The sequence below is a fragment of the Pongo pygmaeus genome, chromosome 7 (assembly GCF_028885625.2).
Source record: "Pongo pygmaeus isolate AG05252 chromosome 7, NHGRI_mPonPyg2-v2.0_pri, whole genome shotgun sequence".
Lineage (NCBI taxonomy): Eukaryota > Metazoa > Chordata > Mammalia > Primates > Hominidae > Pongo > Pongo pygmaeus.
In genome coordinates, this window is record NC_072380.2 from 3,458,176 (window position 1) to 3,482,942 (window position 24,767).

Below are 24,767 nucleotides of genomic sequence, written 5' to 3' on the forward strand. Positions count from 1 at the left end.
AAACAAAAGAACTTTTGTTCCTCTTTCAGGTTTTGAGAACTATTTTGTCTTGCTAACACTGAGAAATGATTTCTTTAAAACAAAGAAGCAAGCAATATTGTTACCCTTTGCAACTGCTTATCTGTTTGAAACAGGATTTTCAAAATAATAATAACAAAAATAAAATAGATACTGGCTTTGATTAAATACAGTAGGTGCTCAAATACAGTCATTTTGTTCAATTTCATTTCATTATAACACTGATGAAGAAGATAGATTCCTAGCAGGGGTGGTGTCTGTATGGGTGTATCGGTCTACTCACACACTGGTATAAAGATATTATCCAAGACCGAGAGACTGGGTAATTTATAAAAAAAGGAGGTTTAACTGACTCATAGTTCCACATGGCTGGGGAGGCCTCAGGAAACTTACAATCGTGGTAGAGGGTGAAAGGGAAGCAAGGCACGTCTTACATGGCAGCAGAAGAGAGCATGTGAAGGAGGAACTGTCAAACATAAAACCATCAGATCTGGTGAAACTCCTTCACCACCATGAGAACAGCATGGGGGAAACTGCCCCCATGATCCAATCACCTCCCACCAGGTCCCTCCCTCAATACATGGGGATTATGGGGATTACAATTCGAGATAAGATTTGGGTGGGGACACAGAGCCAAACCATATCAATGGGGTTGGCATGTTCCCCAATGTCTGCCTGGATTTGCTCCCAGGTTTTCTCCCACATCCCAAAGCTGTGCATGTGAAGTTTATTGGCATTAGCTAATGAGCTGGTCGGAAAAGGAATGAATGAATGAATATAAACTGTTGTCAGATAAAAATGTGTCAAAGATAACGATAATTATACAAATGCAGGACAATAAACAATGCAATAGGAAAGTGCTCAGGGAGCTGTCACATGTGTAAATGTTTTTGACCTCTCTGGGGGGAGGAGGTTTTCCTGAAAATGTTCTCTTGGCAAACAAACATTTATTTATCCCTTGATGTAACCAACCTCCACCCCTATGACTGTCACTCATCCATCCACCAAAAATTGGGTAAACAGTAATCTTACTTGTTTTCATTAATCTTTCCTAAAAGTGTGCATAGCTCACATTTATTTAAATGTTTAATATTAGGAGTGTTTTGGTCTTTATGCAAAAGTTTGGTCATGCTTTTTGTGAGCAGAAATATGCTGTAGGAACTTAACTCTTGTTTATATCAATTAGCCTAAGGGGAAATTGGTTTTGTTATACAGAGTTTTACTTGAAGTCACAGTTTCCAAAGACCTATTAATGATGTTAAGTGGGAACTTACTATACTTTAACATTCATCATAACATATAGTTACATAATTAGTCTTGCTTTCTTTAACACAGATCAATTTTTCCCCAAGTTGACTCTATAGTACATAGCGTTCTGATTTAAACTTAAAAATATAGTTATCCTAATGAAATGCTAAATAAATCGATTTTTTATAGAAGAAAATGTAATTTTATTTTGGAGAAATAAGCCGTCATATTGTAGCTGCCTGCCTTTTCGCCCCCAAGCCCTGCAGTCTAAAACTCTGTCATCTCCCAGGCATGTTCGGCTCCAGCCGTATTTATTTTTCCCCATTCTCCAAAATGATGGCATTTCTCAGTTCCTAGGGCTTTGCAAACCCTGAAATCCCTGGATGGACTGTCAATTCTTCCTGCTAAGCTAAGAGTCTTTGAAGACTCTGAGGATTCTCACTGGGCATTTCTTAGCCTCTTGAGGCCAGATTAGGACTTTTTGCCTCTAGGTCATCTTAGAATCCTTCATGCAATTCAGTTTCATAGACATCTGCTTCAACCTCCACCTTCTTTCAAATTCTGAGCTCTCTGAGTGCAATTTTATGTCTCTTGGACACTTTATCCCTAGTCTCTAGTAAATAACATACACATTTTTAAAATAAATCAATAAATAAAAATATAAATTAATCAACATTGTATTCATTATACAGCTACATGTTTAAATTTTATAGGGATATTTCAAAATAATGATTTAAATCTTAGTGTTATCTTAGGCAGCATACCAAAGGCTTAACATTTGGAGTTCTGTTATGGCTCTGTCATTAATTCACCTGTGATTTTAGCTAAATCATTTTATCTCTACTCCAGGTTCCTCATCTACAAAACAAGAGAATTGTATTAATCCACCTTGAAGGAATTCCTCAGATCTAAAATTCTATGATCTTTTGCACAGATTTCAGTGAAGATACTGCTGTCTCACATTGGTGTCTGGTTGCAGTCCGTATCAATGTTGAACTGAAATCAGCAGTGATTATGACTCTAATTTCAAGTATGTGAAGTGGTTAACCCAAAATGAAGGAAATGACATTTGATTATGTATTTGTTCCTGTCTCACAACTAGGGCACTTTGTGGGTACATTTAACTTTTTGAGAGTGTAACTAAACTCTTTCCAGTGCAAATGTGTCAGTGTTCTTGAAAGCTTAATGACAACCATAAGATACAGTAACTTTATGATGTTTTGGTTACTTGTGATTTTACTGTGTAGACAAGAACAATCTCATCTCTGAACAAATCTTCCCTTTGGACCTTGCTAAATGGTTCAATAGTTCTATTTTAATCTACATGAAATACATGTGTTAAGGGCTGGGTGTGGTGGCTCATGCCTGTAATCTCAGCACTTCTGGAGGCTGAGGTGGGAGGACCACTTGAATCCAGGACTTCAAGACCAGCCCGGGCAACATAGCGAGGCCTTGGCTCAACCAAAAAGCAAAAAGCAAAACAAAACAACAGATGGATAAAACCTAACTCTGACTCTGAAATCTTTCATCAACATAACCCAGTGAAATTCCCATGTTGTTCTGTGTATCAGTGGTTTGTTTTTGGGAGTACTGAGTATAGTTCTTTTGTAAAAATATACATGTGTTTTTCCAATTCCCTGTCAAAGAATATTTACAATGTTTCTATTTTGGCAATTGTGAATAGAGTTACTATAAACATTCATATGGTATAAATTTTATTTTTCTAGGGTAAATACTTAGGAGTGGGATTTCTGGGTCATATGACTGATGTATATTTACCCTCATATGAAACTACCAACCTATTTTCCAGAATGGCTGTACCACTTGGCTTTTCCACTTGCAATCTCAAAGGTTACATACAACATACATCCATTGGCACGACATTCTCAAAAAGACAAAATTACAAGGATAAATAATGAATCAGCCAGGCGTGGTGGCTTACGCCTGTAATGCCAGCACTTTTTTGAGGCCAAGGCGGGCAGATTACTTGAGGTCAGGAGTTCGAGACCAGCCTGGCCAACATGGTGAAACTCCATCTCTACTAAATATATGAACATTAGCCAGGCTTGGTGGCAGGCATCTGTAATCCCAGCTACTTGGGAGGCTGAGGCAAGGGAATGGCTTGAACCTGGGAAGCAGAGGTTGCAGTGAGCCAAGATTGTGTCACTGTACCCTGGGCAACAGAGCAAGAATCCGCCTCAAAAAAAAAAAAAAGTGAATCAGTAAGTAGTTCAGGGTTTAAGGTGGGGGAGCCTGTCACCACAAAGGGATACTACAGTATTTTGAAGTGAAGGGAATGTTCTATGTTCTGATTTTGCTGGCGGTTACACAAATCTATACATGTATTTACAGTCATAGATCTGTACACACAAAAAGTTCTATTTTACTGTATATCACTTAAAAATAATTTGTTCAGACCTGAAGAAAAATTCTGCATGTGTCACGAAGCTGTCAAAATACAACACTAATGCAATGTAGCACCTGCAATATGAGATGCCTGGATTTTATGGGCATGTACCTGAATTAAAAAAAAGGGGGCATGTGCTAAACCTTTAATATACTCATTACAATTGTAAATTGGGCAATGGAAAAGTAAAGCCTGCCCCTAAGATAAAAACTTGCCTAAAACTGAACTACTTTGTAGTCTTTATGTTCCTTTAATGTCCATGAATGGCATAAATTGTTTCGAATGTGGAGAAAACACAGAGTTACTTAATTGTATGATTTAATTGACTATGTGCCTTAATTGGGTAGACACAGGGTGAGCTGGAGATTAATAAGGAGAAGTAAAGACACGGTATTATCTGTTCAGGCACCTGGATACGTGGGCAGAGTCATTCCTCTTGAGGATGGAGTAAAATACCAGTAATGAGTTTCAGAGATGTGTTGATAAATATCTCCGGTACAAATAGGCAGGTGCAAAGCAGCCAGGGGCAGAATTAGAAGTCAACTCAGTTGTTTGATAAGCCAAGCCAGAAGGAATTTAAGCTCTGGAAGGCCATATTTGCACTCTTGGGTCTCTCACATATCTTCAGATACAGTATTGAGCAGGTACTGAGAGCAAGTAAAGTGAGTTACAGGTTCTCTACCTACCCAGCACCTAGGCGGGGTCCCAGGACATGGCAGTTACTGATTCCATGTTTATTTACATGATGTGTACCACTGCAGAGGGCCAGGGCAGGTGGAAAGGAGCAGGAATCTGATTTATAAATCAAGCTGACTGAAAAATAAGTCAAGGGAGTGCTTTTATTGAATAAATAATCATATTATTAAATACAATGTTAAAACTGAAGGTAATTCATACATATACTGAAGTTATTATCATTTCCCCACTGGCATTAACATGAAATTAGAACAAGCTTTAGATTTGATTTACTTTGACTCATGCACACGCCTCATTCAAGTATGGCAGCCTTTTTTACTGTGCTGAAATCCATTACAGCCAGGTGGCATAGAAGATGATGTGACTTACATCAATCATTTACAATGGCTATTTTAAATTCACTAAACATTATCCAAATTATAAATTGTTCATGTGTGGAACTGCGTGAAAAAGATCTAATCCAAACCTCTTGATCTTGCAGATCAAAGGGGAAAATAAAAGTTAACTGAAGCCCAAAGTGATGGTACTTTACAGATTTCCTTTATTGACTGCAGCCCACACTATTTAAAAGTATGTGGACTGCCAGTCCTCATGACATGGAGATTGTTTTTTCCATCCCCCTCTGTGTAAAACACAAGTATCAGGCCTGGTAATTGCACAAGAAGCTACCAGAAGACACTGCTAAAATGTGATAGGAGAAAGACAAGCTGGCCTGGGACCCAGGACCAGAGAAACAGCAGAGCGTGGGGTGACTTGTGGGCTATCACAAACAGAAGGCCACTCCGACCTGCTGTTTTCCACCCCTGACCAGGCGACAGAAGGACCGCAGCAGGCCCATTCCTTCTCCAGATGCAACTGTGACCCGTCTGACTACCAGACAGGCAGCACCACGCAAAGAAAATGGACGTAAGAGCCACACCAACAACAAACATCCAAGGAAGGATTCGTGTTCCTTGTGGTCCCAGGGCTGCTTTGTCAAAGGAAAAATATCTAAGAAGGCAGAACCTGCAAGAGGGATGCAGCTATATAAGTCATCTCCCCTGGGAAGGCCCTTTGTCCCAGTAGGTCTGAGACTGAGTCTCCTCCCCACCCAGACACAGGGGTAGAGGGGGTGGAATAGGTGAGGGGGCACTGGAAAGAGGGGTCCCTCCGACCTCCCTCATCCCCTCACCATCATCTCCCCCAGCCCACCCAACCCATGCACTCCAAGCCTGGGAAATCCTTCTGCCCCCTCAGCCAGCACCAGCAGAGAGCAGTGGAGCCTCCTTCGGCACTAAATCCACTGAGCAGATCAAAGTAAACCCTTGAAGGCTCCAACAGTCAAATTATCATTGGAACCTCCTCCCCAGCCCACAAAATAGGCTGAGACCCACATGCCAAGCCTAAACAAGGTACTTGCTTGCTAAAATATTAGGTGGGTACAAAAGCAATTGCAGTTTTTGCCATTATTTTTATTTATTTATTTATTTATTTTTTAGACGGAGTTTCACTCTTGTCGCCCAGGCTGGAGTGTAGTGGCATGATCTTGGCTCACCGCAACCTCCGCCTCCTGGGTTCAAGTGATTCTCCTGCCTCAGCCTCCCAAGTAGCTGGGATTACAGGCATGCACCACCATGCCCAGATAATTTTGTACTTTTAGCAGAGACGGGGTTTCTCCATGTTGGTCATGCTGGTCTTGAACTCCCGACCTCAGGTGATCTGCCCACCTCGGCCCCCCAAAGTGCTGGGATTATAGGTGTGAGCCACCGCGCCCGGCCTGCCATTACTTTCAATGGCATAAATGCCATTACTTTCAGTGGCAAAAACCACAATTGCTTTTTCATCAACCCAATAAAAGATATAAATAGTACCTAGCAATACCCAACATGACACACAAAAGAGCCGGGACACAATCATCACACCAAGAGCCAAGGAAATCATGGCTTGAATGATGAAAGACAATCAACCAACCCCAACAGAAATGAATCAGAGGGTGGATTTTAAAGCCAGGTCTCTTAAAAATGCTTCAGTGATCATTTACAAATTATCTGCAAACAGATGAAAAAAAAAGATAAATCTAAGTAAAGAAATAAGTTATAAAAATGAACTAAAATGAAATCATGGAACTAAAAATAAGAGAAAACTAAAAATTGCTAGATTTGCTTAATATTAAAATTGAAATGAGCAATAATAGAATCAGTGAACTTGAGATCAATGGAATTCTCCTACACTGAACAACACAGAGAAAACAGACTAAAAATGGAAAAGAGGCCGGGAGTGGTGGCTCACATCTGTAATCTCAGCACTTTGGGAGGCCTAGGTGGATGGATTGCCTGAGCTCAGGAGTTCAAGACCAGCCTGGGCAACACAGTGAAACCCCGTCTTTATTAAAATACAAAAAAAAAAAAATTAGCTGGGTGTGGTGGCACGCACCTGTAGTCCCTACTACTCAGGAGGTTGAGGCAGGAGAATTGCTTGAACCCAGGAGGCGGAGGATGCAGTGAGCAGAGATCGTGCCACTGCACTCCAGCCTCCTGGAGCAATGGAACAAGACTCTGTCTCAAAAATAAAAAATTAAAAGGAAAAGGAATAAAGCTTCAGAGGCCTGTGGGACAAAACAAAACAAAACAAAAACACACAAAAAAGAATCCAACTATTTTTTATCATTAGAATTCCAGAAGGAGATGAGCTAGATGATGGTGTTGAAATTATTTAAAAAAATAATTGCTGAAAACTTCCCAAATTTGGCAAAACACATGAATTTATAGACCCAAAAAAATCTAAGTTAACCTCTCAAAAATAAACCTAAACAAATCCATTCCAAGACACATCTAATCCAACTTTTAAAAACTAAAGACAGAAAAAACAACCAAAAAGAAACAAAATATTACCTACAGGATAAAACTACTTCAATGACAATGATTTTCCCATTTGGGATCATGGAGGCCAGAAGGAAGAACTGACAACCACAAATTCTATATTCAGTGAATCTATCCTTCAGAAATAAAGGGAATTTAAAAAAATTATCAGGCAAAGAATTTGTTGTTGCAAATTAAGAGTAGGTGGTAGGCTGGGGGCAGTGGCTCACGCTTGTAATCCCAGCACTTTGGGAGGCCAAGGCGAGCGGATCACAAGGTCAGGAGATCGAGACCATCTTGGCTAACATAGTGAAACCCTGTCTCAACTAAAAATACAAAAAATTAGCCGGGCGTGGTGGCAGGCACCTGTAGTCCCAGCTACTAGGGAGGATGAGGCAGGAGAGTGGTGTGAACCCGGAAGGCAGAGCTTGCAGTGAGCCGAGATTTGTCACTGCACTCCAGCCTGGGCGACAGTGCAAGACTCCATCTCAAAAAAAAAAAAAAAAAAAAAAACAAACAAACAAACAAAAAAAAAACCAGAGTAGGTGGTAGACCTGCCCTTAACAGTTGGCTCAAGGACATTCTTCTTGAAAACAAATGAAGAAGAAAAGAAAAGAAACTTTTACTTGTGTTTTCGAAAGAAAAAACAAGAGGAATCTATACAATATAAAATGGACTATTTTGTTTACCATGAGTTCCATAAATCTTACTTAATGATTGAAACAACAATTAGAACAGCGTCTGGTACTTCAGATAATAATTTCAAAAAGTTGAAGGGGTAAAGGGCCCCAAATGCAAGTGCGGTTTCCATACTTCAGGTGGTAAATGTTGGCATTAGTTGTAGTAAGATAAATAATGGCCTCACTCCTGTCCAATCCTGCTCTCACTGTAATCCCTCAAATCAGTGAATCTTACTTTTCAGATGAAAGATTTTGCAAATGTGATTAACTTAAGGATCTAAATGTGGGGGATTGTCCTGAATGATCTAGGTGGACCCTAAATGCCACCACTAGTATCCATATAAGAGAGAGGCAGAGGGAGATTTCAGGCAGAGAAGATGGTCTTGTGACTCTGAATGCAGAGAGTGGGTTGATGTGGCCACAAGCCAAGGAATGCCGGCAGCTGCCCTAAGCTGGAAGAAGGAAGGGATGAATTCTTTCCCAGAGCCTTTGGAGTGATTCCAGCTCTACCCACATCTTGATGCTGGCCTAGAAAACCTGACTTGGACTTCTGGTTTCCAGAACTAAGAGTACAAATTTCTGCTGTTTTGAGCCACCAAGTTTGTGGAATATTCTATAGTAACAGTAGGAAATAAATGTATCAGTAGACTGTTATAAGTCACATATGTTTATTGTAATGCCCAGAACAACCACTTTGAAAACTACAAAGAAATACATGAAATATACCACAAATAGGTTAAGATAGAATTAAAAAACAAAACTTAATAACCCCTAGGAAGGCAAGAAAAGCAGTAAAAAGGGAATAAGAAACAGAAATAAACAAATAATAAAATGCCGGACAAAGTACTAAACATATCAATAATTACCTTAAATATAAATGGTCTAGATATGCCACTCAAATATCAGAGAGAGGCAGAATGTATTAAAAAATTACCCAAATAATGAGGCTTAAAATATATGCCAAAATCAATGACCCAGGCATGTTGATAGTAAAAGAAAGAAAAGACATACCATGTAAATATTAATAATAAAAACCAGGAGTGCCTATGTTAATATCTGACGAAGTAGACTTAAGGCAAATAAAAGTATCAGAGACAAAGAGGGACACCACAAAATAATAAAAGGATTGACCCACCAGAAATATGTAACACTCCTAAATGTGTACAAACCAAATATCAGAGCTTCACGACAAGAAGCAAAAACTGATAAAGCTAAGAGAAAAATAGCAACCTCCACAAGTATAGTTGAAAACTTTAGCACCCTTAGAAAACAGGCAGAAAAGATCAAAAAGGATATTCAATCAACCAACAGGATCTAACTGACGAATATGGAACTCTCAACTGAATACACATGTTTTTCAAACCCCTATGAAAAGTTGACAAAAGATAAATCACACCCTGGGCCAGATAATAGAGCTTGACATATTCAAGTGAACTGAAATCATAGAGAATTTATTCTCTGATCACAAAGGAATCAAACTAGAAATCAGTGATTAAAAGGCAGTAGAAAAATCTCTAAACATATGGAAATTAAATAACACATTTCTAAATAATCCATGATTCAAAGGGAAAGTCTCAAGTGAAATAAAAAAATACATAGAATGAAGTGAAAATAAAAACACAACATATAAAAACATGTGGGATGCAGATAAAACAGTGCCAAGAGGAAAATTTATAACAGTAAATGACTACATTAGATAGAAAAGAATGAAAACAATTACTTAAGTTCCTACCTCAAGATTCTAGCAAAAGTAATGCAAAATAGACTCAAAGAAACTAGGAGGAAGAGTGTGATAGAAGTTTAAATTAATGAAATAGAAATAGATAAACAGTAGAAAAAATAATGAAACAAATATTTTCTCTGAAAAATAATATAATTGATGAACCCATAAGAAGACTTGCAGAAAGTCAGAAAAAGAGAAAGAGAGAGATAGAGAGGTAGAAGGGAACAATTACAAATATCAGAAATAAAATAGTGGATATTACTACAGATTCATCAGCCATCACAAAGATAATAAGGAAATATTATAAATAACTGTAAATTCATAAATTCAACATATTATTAAATATAAACTGATTTCTCAAAAACTATTAACTACCAAAACTCAACCAAGATAAAACAGACAATCTGAATAGTCCTTTATTATAGAAATTAATGTTATAACATGTTCTCCAAAAATAAAATCCTCAGACCCAGATGGTTTCAATAGAAAATTCTACCAATTTATAAGTAACAATTAACATCAAGATTTCATAAACTCTTGCAGAGAATAACAAAAGAGAAAATATTTTATAGCCATTATAATCTTATAATGAAGCTAGTATTAAACTGATACCGAAGCCAGACAAAGGCAGTACAAAAAAGAAAGAGAGAACTATAGACCGATATCTTTTATGAATGTAGTTGCAAATATCCTCAACAAAATATTAGAAAACTGAATGCAACAATGTACAAATAAATTATACTCAATCATGAAGTAGAATTTATTCCATTTATGCAAGGCTGAGTCAACTTTTAAAAAAATCAATCAATGTCATCCACCATTGGAAGAGGCTAAAGAAAGAACATGATATATCAGCTAATGCCAAAAAAGAAACATTTGACGATTCACAGGACATATAGTGTTCATGAGTTGAAAGATTTAACATAGTAAATATGTCAATTTTCTCCAAATTTATCAATAGCTTTAATGTAATTCCTATCACAATCCCAGCAATATTTTTATACATTGCTGGGAGTATACATGCATATATGTATATGGTATTCTCAAACTAATATAGAGTGGCACCTGCCCTAGAATAGCTAAGTCTCTTGACAAAGAAGAATAAAGTGAGAAACATCACTCCGCCTGATATTAACATTTACTAAACAGTTATAGTAATCAGCAATGTGTGGCATTGGTAGAAGACTAGACACACATCAGTGTAACAGAACAGAGAGCTCAGAAATAGACCCACACAAATACATCTAACTAGTTTTTAATGAAGGTAGAAAAGCAGTTCAATGGAGAAAGGAGAGTCCTTTCAACAAATGCCACTGAGCAGTTGGATACACGAACTGCAGGGCAAACCGTGAACCTCAACCTCTGTCTCATGCCGCATACAAAAACTAACTCAAAAGGGATAAGAGACTTAAATGTAATATGCAAAACTGTAAAACTTTTAGGAAAATGTATAGAAGGACTCCTCTCTAGGCAAGGAATCCTTAGACTTGACAGCAAAAGCACTGGCCTTTATGGGAAAGCCCATAAACTAGACTTCATCAAAATTAAAAGCTTTTGCCATGTGTTGAAACCCACATGAAGAAAGTAAAAAGACAAGCTGCAGACTGAGAAAAAATAGCTGCAAACCATGTATTCTACAAAGCACTAATATCTTGACTATACAAAGAATTCTCAAAACTTAATAAGATACATCTGCTTAGAAAATGGGAAAAAGACTTAGACATTTTGCCAAAGAAGATGTCAGATAGTAAATAAGCATCTGACAAAATGTTCAACATCATTAGCCATCAGGAAAATGCAAATTTAAACCACAAAGACGTGTCACTACACACCTTTTGGAGCAGAAAAAATGATGATAAAACCAATTGTGGGGATGGCGTGAGCATGAGGACCACTTAACATCACAGGCTGTGACGTTGGAACCATGCCAGAAAACAGCTGGGCAGTTTCCTACAAAACTAAACATACAACCAACATACAACCCAAGCAATTACACTCCTAAGTAATTTTCCAAGGGAAATCAAAACTCATGTTTACATAACAACCTATATACAAATGTCATAGTAGCTTTCTTCATAATAGTCAAATACGAAGCAATCCAGGTGTCCATCAGTGGGTGAATGTAAAGAAACTGTGGAACATTCATACCTTGAAATACCAGTCAGCAAAAAATGGGAGGAAACCATTGCAGTATACAAAGTCCAGGGAATTTTGCTGAGTGAGAAGCAATCATAGAAGGTAACACACTACATGCTTCTAATTATATAACATTCTTGCAATGACAAAATTTTAGAGCTGGAGTGCAGATAATGGTTGGCAGGGGTCAGGTTTAAGTGTAGAAAACAGGGAGTTGGCTATGATTATTAAAGAAAACATGAGGGAACTTTGGGGTATTAGAAATTACCTGTGTCTTGACTGTGGTGGATACAGGAACTTAAACAGGTAGTGAAATTGTACAGAACTTCATACCAATACACACACACACACACACACACACACACACACACACACACAGAGAAAGAGAGAGAGAGAGAGAAACACAAATGATACCAATAAAACAGGAAATTAAATTAGCTGTGTGTGGTGGCGCATGCTGGTTATCCCGGCTACTCTTGAGACTGAGGCATGAGAATCCCATGAACTTGAGAGGCGGCAGTTGCAGTGAGCAGAGACTGTGCCACTCACTCCAGCCTAGGTGACAGAGTGAGACTCTACCTCAAAAAAAAAAAAAAATAAAATAAAACAGGAAATCTGAATAAGATCAGTGGATCATATCAAGGTGAATATGCTGGTTGTAATATTTTACTATAGATTTGCAAAACATTTCCACTGGGGATCTGGACAAAGTCTACAAAGATCCCCTTGTATTAACACCAGGGGTTCAATGACCAATTAGGCAGCATTTTTTTCCTCAGTGACTATCTATTCGAGCTCTCCTTGTCTTCGCTTGGCAGATAGAAATGATATCTTTGTCACAAGTTTGTCAAGAAACAATACAGGTGCATTAAATGACAGTTCAATCTCCTCTTTCCTTCTTTCTTTCCATTATATTTCATTTTCAAATTTGATTCTGAACATGGCAGAACTCTGGATGTTTTATTATATTAAGACAGTGATGATAGCTATAGTAATACAATATTACCTTCTCCTTGTACTGTACTTTTAACCTTTTTAAAACTATTTTTCATCTACCATTCTATTTGATGCAACAATCCTTTGAGGGTAAAAGGCATAAGAGAGGGAGTCAGGGATGGTGCACTATAAATGCATGCCATCTATTGTTTTAATGGACTTATCGCCCCAAAATAATAACAACCTTCGATGTTAATTTGAGATGAAAAACAAACAATAAAAATCTTTAAATGCTTTTGGACTGACGAATTGTGGAAGAGATTCCTAGGTCTTCTGGGTCTATAAAAACAGGCATGCATTTTTTGGCTCCTCAGAGAAAATAGCCACAGTGAGGCTATACCTGTGATAGAACAGCCAGAACAACTGGAAATGACTCCTGCTGTTCACTCAGCTGCCTGGACCCCAGATTAGCTGAAATGGAGCCCCACCTTATTTGCAGCAGGAGCTGCCCTCGGGCTCAGCTTCCTGTGGGACCTATGGCTTGCTTCTTCTTCCCTGTAGGAAGGTTGCCCTCAAGACACATCCGATGGGTCCCCAAGGTCTCTGACTCTGCCGGCTTTCCCAGATAGCTCCACTGCAGCTGCTAGCCCAAATCCAAAATGCTGAAGCCCAGTGGTTTGTTTATCCCCCTACCAACAGGGTTCTTGGAAGAAGAAGCCCAAACCACACAGGGTGTCCAGAGAGGTGTGGCAATGTCTGAACTCTCCAGTGGTAATGACGAAGGTTGGGCAGCCCTAGCCATCCTGAAGCTGGCTACTCAATCCTCCTTGATTCCGGGGAGTTGGTCCTGAACCTGTCACACTCAGAAGGTGACACAAAAGCACTCACCTGGCATAACAACATTCTACTAAGCAGGCCAAGTAACCATTACTACAGGAGAAGGCTAAGACTGTACTAGCATTATACAAAAATGACTTGGTTATTCCAGTAACTGGGCTGCTTCTCTTCAGACAACAGTGATTGATGTATTATCAGCATACTTTTTAATTTTTATTTATTTATTTTTTGAGACGGAGTCTCTCTCGCTGTGTTTCCCAGGCTGGAGTGCAGGGGCGCGATCTTGGCTCACTGCAAGCTCCGCCTCCCAGGTTCACGCCATTCTCCTGCCTCAGCCTCCCGAGTAGCTGGGACTACAGACGCCCGCCACCACAACCGGCTAATTTTTTGTATTTTTAGTAGAGACGGAGTTTCACCGTGTTAGCCAGGATGGTCTCGATCTCCTGACCTCATGATCCGTCCACCTCAGCCTCCCAAAGTGCTGGGATTACAGGCGTCAGCCACCGCACCCGGTCTATCAGCATAAATTTAAGGCATATTTTAGGAATAGCATATATAAATCGATGCATCTAGTTAGAAGGAGGGTATTTTACACCCACCAGCATATTGGGTAAATATGGTGTACAAATATTTAGAATTCTTACGTTTATCTACTTAGAATAATGGAATTGCCAGATAGAATTTTCAAAGGAGGTGCCTACAAATACATTGTCAAGAAGAGGGGTCCCTTTTTAATGCTGAAATTACCTGTGAATGTTTTTAAGAGTTCCTGGAAGCTTACAAATTACACTAAGTGCTAAAAGAACCCCATGGAATATTTTGTGATTTCCCAGAAATCGTAAAAATCCTCAAGGCATTGTTCAAACCTCATTTAGTAACATTACCAATTTTTTATAACAAGATCCCATCAACATTTTGATATTAATGGTTTTGTTTTTAAACTTGTTTGTATCCCATTAGAGATGTGTATTTTATGAGTAATTTACTTTCCAGACACAGAAGACTAAAAAAAAGACCCTACAAATGCAATCAAAATACACTTAGAAGAGGTGACTTCTTTTTTCTAAACTCAAACCAAATAAATGTTTAGAAACTCATAGTATTATTATAATTTTTTTTCTTTTTGAAATGGTGTCTTGCTCTGTTGCTCAGGCTGGAGTGCAGTGGGGTGATCATAGCTCACTGCAGCCTTGATCTCCTGGGCACAATCGACCCTTTCACCTTAGCCTCCTGAGTAGCTGGGACTGCAGGCATGCACCACCACGCCCGGCCAATTTTTGTATTTGTTTTTTTGTAGAGACGGAGTTTCATCATGTTGCCCAGGCTGGTCTCAAACTTCTGGCCTCAAGTATTTCTCCCTCCTCTACTTCCCAAAGTTCTGGGATTATAGGCGTGTACCACCATGCCTGGCCAATAACATTTCTTTTGACCTCTTACATTGAAGGCTAAAACCAATAGATAAGTGTATCAAGAAGATAGTATGCTTCTTGAAGTATAAAATGTAATATAAAATTTGTAGCAGTATTAGCACTCTTACTATTAATAATGTAGATTCATATTGCTAATTATATGAAATTTATATCAGTAGGCTAATTACTCCTCAAGGCTAGGACAATGGCTTATTCTCTCTCTGCCTCCTCGCTGAGTCCTAGCATAATATTTGGCATTCAGTAAATAATTATTTAAAGAATCAAGCAAGAAAGCTTCCAGATAAGAGGCCGGGAAAGAAAAGCTAACAATGGACAGACTTTAAGTCAAGAACAGGGTTCAAACAGTTGAGTCTGTCTATACTGTCGGTGGCATTCAGGCTCACAGGCTGTGCCATTACCTGAAAGATGATATACAGAAAAATAGTTGGGATCATGTGATTCCAGAGTTTTACGATTCTTATTTCTAATTGGTTTGATTTCTAATCATGTTTTCTGATTTTTTTAAAAATCGAGAGTGTATTTAAGTCAATATCTTTATATCTTTATTACCAACATCAATTGTTTATGCTTTCCCCCAAGGCACTAAATGTTTAGTGATTAACTCTGTGATAACATTAAAGATATATAAAGATACACACACAAACACACATGTCTGTTCATAGTGTCTGCTTTTTTATGGCTCTTCAGCAGTCTTTTAATAAAAAGAGAATGATGCCCTTTGACTCAGGATCAGCGGAAAACAACAGGGAGAAATGAAGTCTCAGCCATGCCAGGCAGTGTCTGGGAGCAAGAAGCAGTTTCAGCAAAAACGGATTAATCCAGCCCTAAGAAAGAACCAGCATCCTGATTTGTTAATTCACACATCTGGTTAGGCAGAGGCGCCCTTACTTGCTCACAGATGTCCCTAATAATATTGACTATTCATTCTCACAGAGGGACGGGCATTTTAAAACTGTAACCTGTGCCTGCCACCCGCAGAACATCCTGAATTAATGAAATCCCCTGGTTACCAATGGCTAATAGCTGCAAAGGCCAGAGGGAATCCAGGGAAGGCCATAGCTCTCCATGCCGTTCCTCCGCAAATCAAATTCGAGAACAGTCTCAACAGATGTGCTTGGAAAGAACTCAACAGACATTTGCAAAGAAAGTTACTTAATTTTCTTTTAAGTCTGACATTCTATAAATATGACTGAAGTTCCTTCATCCACCTCTCAGGGAAGGTGGATTATGGAAGGAATCCCTGTATGTTTTTATGTTTTTATATTGTGCCATAAAAATTAAGAAAATGAAAAGTTATTATCAGAAATAAGAATTTTTAAAATCCTGTTTAGGGGGAGCTATCTACTTTTAGGCTATTTCATTTTCCAAATTTCTCTTAAAATCGAGATTTAACTAGAATTCCATATTTCCCACAAAATAGAAACCCACAAAATATTGAGTTTAAAGTAGTGAATGCCAGTCTGCCATGAAGAGGTTTTAAACTGCTGCTTTATTTAAAATGTGTGTCATGTGATCCTCTGACTTCATATACTGACTAGTATTTAAACTATTCCAGTGTATCTGTCATTTCTCCAATTAGATGATAGACTCCATGCTGGGAAGAATGTTTGCATATAAGTACTCAAAAGTATTTGTTGATGTATCACCTGAAATTACCTGTTTATTCAAAGAGACCAGCTGTGATTCTGTGTTCTGTTATTTGTCTGTGATCTGGTACACTAACGACATATATCAGTGGCTTTTCTTTCCTCTTCCGCAGCTGATTAAATGCCCAGCTGATCCCGGTTACATTATGTTTCCCAAAGGGCATCTCAGTTTGATTCAGTTGGCTATTTAGTTTTTCATTTATAGATTCAAGCTATTGAGAGAAGGCTCTAATAACACTTATGTCAATGTAATACATAGTTTGCAATTGCTTTCTTAACAACAAATAGCATTAAAAAATGAGTGTATGATTTTAGATCTTTAATAATAACCTAAGGGATTTCATAAGGCATTACCTGGCTGCATTTATATTTTAAATTTTGCAGTTATTTAATAATTTTTCTCATTTATTTTAGTGACATCCTCTCTTAAATTAGGTGTTTTGGTAATAATAATACGTGTGGGTTACATTTTTCAGCTCTCCGGAGTGTTTGCATGCATTATTTCATTTTTCTCTTTCCCACAGGCTGGAAAAGTTTATTATACATATTTTATAGCCAGGAAAAGAGCGGTAGAGAGAAGAAAAATGACTTCCCTCAGGGTCATGGGGATAGCAAATAGCTGGAGCCAGAAACTCCGTCTTTGACTTGCAGGCCCATTTCTATCCACTGTAGTGCTGTTCCCAACACTGTCCCAGGTCAAAGGCAGGCAGTGTATGTGACAATCGCCTTGGAAGCTTGCCCAAAATATAGGTATCTGGGCCCTCAGATGTAGGACTCTGTTTTTAAAAAAAAAAAAAAACTATTTTTTTTTACCTAGTAATTTGTCCACAAAAAAGAGTCATTATTTGGCAAGGGTGTGGAAAAATAGGATCCTTCATGTTCCACTGTGGTTTATATAAATTTTCAGGGGGGATAAGGTTCTCTTGCAAAATGTCCAAGATACGATGAATGAAGGAGGCATGTTCCTGGTGGAGTCCTATTCTGGGTCCATTGATTTTTAAGGGAATATACAGAACAGTTGGCTAGTGCTTTTTCAATGTGTGAATTATCTCATAAGTAATCAATAAATAAGGGGATAAGGTGAGTATAATAGACTGCATCTTTTTTCTAGCAAAGAAATATGGGATGCTACCAGGGGCAAGTTTCCTCACAAATGAAGAGTGTTGGGGAAACCAGCCCCACACCACCCGGCGGGTACCCCGAGTCCAGCGGAGACAAAGGAATTAGGAAGAGACAGAATAAGAATTTAAAAGGCAGGTCCAGGGGACCTGAGCATCGGAGGCTTGCTCATGGCCCTGAGCTCCCAGCCTCCACCCAATTTACTGGTTTACAAGCTCTTTGTTCTTAGGGCAAATGGGAGGGGTAGGAAGGGATGAGGAAAAGGATTAATCAGTGAAGGAGAACTTGTGAGTCATTCAAGAAGATGTATAGCAGTGGCAGCTTCTGTGAATTTCCTCGAGCAAAGGCGTGTGTCTAAACTACTTAAGATCTTTAACCTATCGGGACTGAAATGGGTGGGCGTGGGTTTCAGGAGAAGCCAAGATGTTTGATTATTCTCCATTGCTTCAGTGGAGTGTTATTTCCCCAAGCAACCTGTGGCATGCCGCTGAGCTTTTATGCTCTCGGAACATAAAGACATGAAGGCAATAAGGAGACTTTTCTCCTCAGAGGCCGCCCATGGCTCCCATGGGTGTCTCACACAGGGCAGACCAGCTCATCTGGCACCCCAGAAATTCTCTTTCCCACAAAGAGGCATTCTCAGTAGTATATAAGTAGACAAAGAAAGCAAGGTGAACACCTGCAGAACACTTTCCATTAATGAAAGGCGCTTCTGGTTTAGTGGTTTCAAGATCTACATCATGAAGAGAAGGTATCTGTGGACTTGCAAAGGCAGATAAGAGTGGGTATTTCCTTTCTGCTAAAAACAGAGAGGAAGTACATCCTCAAATCATTTTCCTAATTTTGATAAACCAGGTCTGATAAAATGGACAAAAACTGTCTTTGAGGCCCTCTCTCTGGAAGTAGCTGAAGCAGATGCCCAGGTCATAAGGCTGCAGAACAGTCTGTGATCCTGGTGAAAACTGAGAAGTGGGATCAGTCTGCAAATATTCACAGCAAGGCTGTCACCGTGTTTGCTAAGACTCTGGAAACAGAGTTCTTCAAAAGTATACTGAGTCACCCCCAACACTTTTCCGCACGATGTGTTACTTTATTATGCAGTTTTACAGAAAGCGTGGAAAGATGTATGGCATTATTCCAAAAAAGGCCTGTATTTCCCAAACTAGAAAGCATCTGTACTTCTTTAAAAACCCTGATAATATAACATCACAGGGAAGCAGAGGAGAGAGGTTAAAAAAGAGGTGTTGGGTGGGCGCGGTGGCTCACACCTGTAATCCCAGCATTTTGGGAGGCTGAAGCGGGCAAATCACCAGAGGTCAGGAGTTCGAGACCAGCCTGGCCAACATGGCAAAACCCCGTCTCTACTAAAAATACAAAAATTAGCCTGGCATGATGGTGCACATCTGTAATCCCAGCTACTCAGTAGGCTGAGGCAGGTGAATTGCTTGAACCTGGGAGGCAGAGGTTGCACTGAGCTGAGGTCAGACAACTGCACTCCAGCCTGGGTGACAGAGTGAGACTCTGTCTCAAAAAAAAAAAAAAAAAAAAAAAAAGGTGGGGGGGTTGATTTGAAAAGTTTATTACTTTTTGCTACCTCATGAGTATACTAATTTTTTGCCATAAACATATATGTTTTTAATAGTTGAAGAAAAACAGTCGAAACAGATAAAACATAATCCTAAATTATACTCATATTGTGTTCTCATACAAAATGAGATTGCAGGCCACTAGATTAGCCATAGATGGCACTAAGCAAACACCTGAGGCTGAATTGCAAGCCTGTAGTAGAATCTCATCTCCATCCACCGTGCCCCGCACTGCATGCATAAGAGGAGAAGAAGCTCAAGGACATACTCACACATACAAGACCGATCTGGTGTCTCCCACCTTCCCAGCATCACCAACCGTCAGGGTATCATAGCCTCGCTCCAGCTCAAACTCTTCAAAGGCAAGCTTGATGACCTAAATACAAGGTACAAAACAGTGACTTAGAACAGTAGGTACTTCTCATGACTTTTAATAGGTATCGCAAACATCTAGTGATAGTGTTAAATTTTGCTCCTTAATACCAATGTCAAATTTGATCCCAGAGCTGCTTTAAGTAGTTACACGGATAATTATATATATTTGATAGCCTGGCATTATAGAATTTTATGAAATTCAGAATTGCTATTACTCCCAACTTACGTATTTTCACCTCTAAAAATGAAATTTAACCTCTGCAACACTTTAAGTCAAATATCTACTAAATGTTTACTTTAACATTCTCAGTGTTTGAGTGCTTGGATTAACCAATAACTAAATCAATATAAGCAAAAGCAATGTTGGTTATAGTTAATGACATATATTTATACCATACCCAGAATGCCCTGCAATAAATATTTTTAAAGTTCTATATGCATATTTCATGTAATTATCCACATTAGCACCCCAAAAGACTTTATGAGGATACAAAGCTGTCCTCTATATTTAGTCTTGCAAAGCCTGTAAGTTTTTTGTTTTTTACAAAGAATACTTTGTCATGATGACCAGCACCAAGACATCTGTACAACACTGGTTTATGTTTGATGTGCCAGTATATTATAATCTATTAACTTCTTTCTGTAGAGCACAAGATCTTTTTCTCCTGAAAGAAGAAATGCTTCCTTTGGTGGCCAATACTATGAGGAAAGAAAAGTTAGTCTAGAACCCTGGGTAGTAAGGAGAAAAAGGAAAGAAGATAAATACATGATGATAATTAGAGGAATGGTAGATAGATGATAGATTAGATGGATGGTAGAAGATTAGAAGATATAAACAGATTAGGTGATATAGATAGATAGATAGATAGATAGATAGATAGATAGATAGATAGATGACAGACTGGATGGATGGATGGGGGATGGAAAAATGACAGATACACAGATAGATGGATACACAAATGAGAGAGAGAGAGAGAGAGAGATGTAACAAGAGCGACGCAGAGGGTGTGAGAAAGGAAGGAGGAAGAGAGATAGGACAGGAGGAACAGAAACCATAATACTGGAAGTACATTTTAATAAGCTCTGTTTTAGAATGAAACAGAAATTCTGAAATACTGTAGAAAAGTATCAAATGCCTATTTGTTAAGCTTGAAAGAAAAGAGTAACTGATTGCATAGAGAGGACAGACTTCCCACTAATACCCAAGTCCATGTCCACTATTCCAACAGGCTCTAAACAGGTGCTTTTCCAAGCAATGCCAATAAGGAATACATTTGCTACTTGAAATTCTTACTAAAATTAGTAATACAGCAATTATGATTTATTTTAAAAAAACCTACTATTTCAAATTGCAGTATTTGTATGAATACATTATTTTAGCAATCTGATTTGAAACAGGTGTCGAGGTTGATAGCTGTTGCAAACCAGTATAAATACTGCATGTTAAACGTAGCACCTGATATTTTTATTTCTACTTTTTGTTTCTCATGAATCAATTTATAAGTGACCATCATCTGATAATCAGATAATTTTAAAACTGAAAGAATCATCATTGAGACCTGGTGGTTTCCTTTCTGACATGTTAACTCAGTCCTGACTTGTTTAAAGTTCTGGTAGGAAGCGATGATAATTCACTAAGGTTTAGGTGTCATGTTTGGCTGATTTGCAATGAGTACAGATAGGGGTCACACTATATGAATGCGCTCTCATTAGGGGTGGAAAAGGGCCATTCTGTAATTATTTCAAGCCAAGGCAAAGGTAGACAGAGAAAGTCTTTGTCAGTATATCATCTCAACAATCAGCAGGTCCTGTTGTCAAATACGAATCTTTATTCCATGCTGTTGATGCTCAGTAAAAACAGAAAATGCAGCCTTGGTCTTGCATAGACAGCTTTTAGTTTGTTAGAGGATATGGCATTTTATGAATATATGCAGCTGTAAAATAGAAATATGTATATTTTAACCAAATATACAATCCTTTCATAGTAAAAAAGCCAGAGATGCAAATGAAAAGTGAAGACAAAAGGATAATACATTTCAAGTTGTGAGCAACTTCAATGACACTGAGCCAAAATGGTTTTAGTTCCTCCAACATACGCACCCTCCTTATGTCTTGCATGGACTTCCTATGCTGTCCCTGGAGCTGGATGCTCCATATTTCTTTTTTAAATATATAATTATCTTTTTTTTTAAGTTCTGGGGTACACGTGCAGGATTGCAGGTTTGGGACATAGGTAAACATGTGCCATGCTGGTTTGCTGCACCTGTCAACCCATCACCTAGGTATTAAGCCCACCATGCATTAGCTCTTTCCCCTAAAGCTTTCCCCCACCAATGCTCTCCCAAAAGGCTCCGGTGTGTGTTGTTCCCCTCCCTGTGTTCATGTGTTCTATTGTTTAGCCCCCATTTGTAAGTGAGAACACGTGGTGTTTGGTTTTCTATTCCTGCCATTTTTCTTAAGTCCCTGCTTAATGTTCCTCCCTCAGCTATGGCTCCACTGCCCACTCTGTCCAAGAAAGCTAGTCTCTTTGCCAAAATCCTGCCTATCCCCTTCATAACATTCCCTGTGTTAACACTTTTGGTTGGTTTGCTGTTCTGCCTGCCCTGCAGAGCTCCCTGTAAGCATTGAGGGCAGACACCATGTGGCTTGCTCGTGGAGGGAAGAACTGGCCTCAACTTACAAGAACTCACTGAACATCAACTCCTCCAGGCCACAGAGCTAGGAGTGTTTATTTGAAATCTTTCTACTTTTTTGATATAGGTGTTTAATGCTATGAACTACCCTCTTAGCACTGCTTTTACTGTATCTCATAGGTTTTGGTATGTTGTATTTCTATTTTCATTTCCCAGCACTTTGGGAGGCCAAGGCGGGTGGGTCACGAGGTCAGGAGTTCGAGACCAGCCTGGCAAACAGAGTGAAACTCCGTCTCTACTAAAAATACAAAAATTAGCTGGGCATGGTGGCATGTGCCTATAGCCCGAGCTACTCGGGAGGCTGAGGCAGGAGAATCGCTTGGACCTGGGAGGTGGAGGTTGCAGTGAGCAGAGATTGTGCCACTGCACTCCAGCCTGGGCAACAGAGTGAGACTTCATCTCAAAAAAAAATTATTTTTAAATTTTCTTAATTTCTTTATAGACCCATTGGTCTATTTCTTCATAGACCCAATGGACACTCAGGAACATGTTCAATTTCCATGTATTTGTACAATTTCCAAAGTTTCTCTTATTATTTATTTCTAATTTTGTCTGTTGCGGTCAAAAAATATACTCAATATAATTTTGATTTTTAAAAAATTTGTTGACACTTGTTTTGTGGAATAACATATGATTGGTCCTGAAGAATGTTCATACCATGTGCTGACGAGAAAAATGTGTATTCTGCAGCTGTTGGATGAAATGTTCTGTAAATGTCTGTTAGGTCCATTTGGTCTACAATATAGTTTAAGTTTAACACTTCTTTATTAATTTTCTGTCTAGATAATTTGTTCAATGCTGAGAGTAGTAGGATGTTAAAGTCCACATCTATTATTATATTGGGGTCTAACTCTCCCTTCAATAATGTTTGCTTTATATATCTGGGATCTCTGGTGTTGGGTGCATATATGCTTATAATTGTTATACATTATTTTTGTCTTTGTCTCGTTTTACATTTTTTTCATTTTCCATTTATTTATTTATTTATTTATTTATTTATTTAGACATAGTCTTGCTCTGTCACCCAGGCTGGAGTGCAGTGGTGCAATCTCAGCTCACTGCAACCTGTCTCCTGGGTTTAAGCAATTCTCATGTCTCACTCTTCTAGGCATCTGGGATTACAGGGCCAATATACCCAGCCATTTCAAATTTTTTCACTTGAAGTCCATGTTATCTGATAAAAGTATAGCTATTCCTGCTAGTTTTTTGGTTTCTGTTTGCATGGACTATCTCTTGTCATGTCTTCAGTTTTAGTCTATGCCTTTACAGGTGCAGTGAGTTTCTTACAGGCAGTATATACTTAGATGTTGCTTTTTAAATTATATTGTCACTGGTTAATTCTGTCCTGGTTGTTTTGCACATCCTTTGTTCCTTTCTCATTCTCTTCTTGGTTATTTTTTTGGTTTGGTGGTTTTCTGTAGTGATACGGTTTTCTTTGTTTCTCATTTATTTGTCTGCTCTCCCAGTGAATATTACTCTTTTGTGTGTCTTCACGATGGTGGTTCTCATCCTTTCACTTTCAGATGAAGGGCTCCCATAAGCATTTCTTGTAGGACCATTCCTGTAGTGATAAATTTTTATTAGCTTTTCCTCATCTGGGAATAATTTCATTTCTCCTTCATCTCTAATGTATAGCTTTGCTGGGTATAATATTCTTGGCTGACATTTATTTTTCTTTTTTCTTTCAGCATTTTCATTATATCACCCTGTTCTCCCCTAGCCTGTAAGGGTTCTGCTGAGAAATCTAATCTTAGCCTGGGGGCTTTTTGCTTATATTTGACTTGACTGTTTTCTCTTGCTGTTTTTAGACTTCTCTTTGTCTTTGAAGTTTTTTATTATGTATTTATATTACTATATCAAGGTGTGGATATTTTGGGGGTATATATGGTACTTTGATACATGTATACAAAGTCTAATGATCAAATCAGGATAATTGTGATATCCATCACCTCAAATATTTTTTTTTTCTTTTTCTTGGGAAAATTACAAAAGCACCAGAAGAGAAGGAAGAATTGTCTTTGACTTTTGACAGTTTGATTATAATGCTCTTTGGAGAGCATCCTTGGCGTTGAATCTGTTTGGTGATCTTTGAGCTTCCTGGGTCTGAACGTACATATTTCTCCAAAAATTTGAGAAGTTTTCAGCTATTATTTTATTATATAGATATCCTTTTTTATTATTATACTTTAAGTTTTAGGGTATGTGTGCACAACATGCAGGTTTGTTACATATGTATACATGTGCCATGTTGGTGTGCTTCACCCAATAACTCATCATTTACATTAGGTATATATCCTAATGCTATCCCTCCCTCCTCCCCCCACCCCACAACAGGCCCCGGTGTGTGTTGTTCCCCTTCCTGTGTGATCTCTTCTCCTAGAATTCCCATAATGGGAATAC

At 38.6% G+C, this 24,767-nt stretch overlaps 1 protein-coding gene across 1 annotated transcript in view; it reads right to left on the reverse strand.

Moving 5' to 3' along the window:
- CSMD1 (CUB and Sushi multiple domains 1) overlaps positions 1-24,767 on the reverse strand; it is a 2,090,911-nt gene that overhangs the window by 545,781 nt on the left and 1,520,363 nt on the right. Inside the window, exon 11 of the mRNA XM_054498773.1 lies at positions 19,572-19,675. Within this exon, the coding sequence (XP_054354748.1) occupies positions 19,572-19,675 (104 nt within the window). The remainder of the gene's footprint in view (positions 1-19,571; positions 19,676-24,767) is intronic.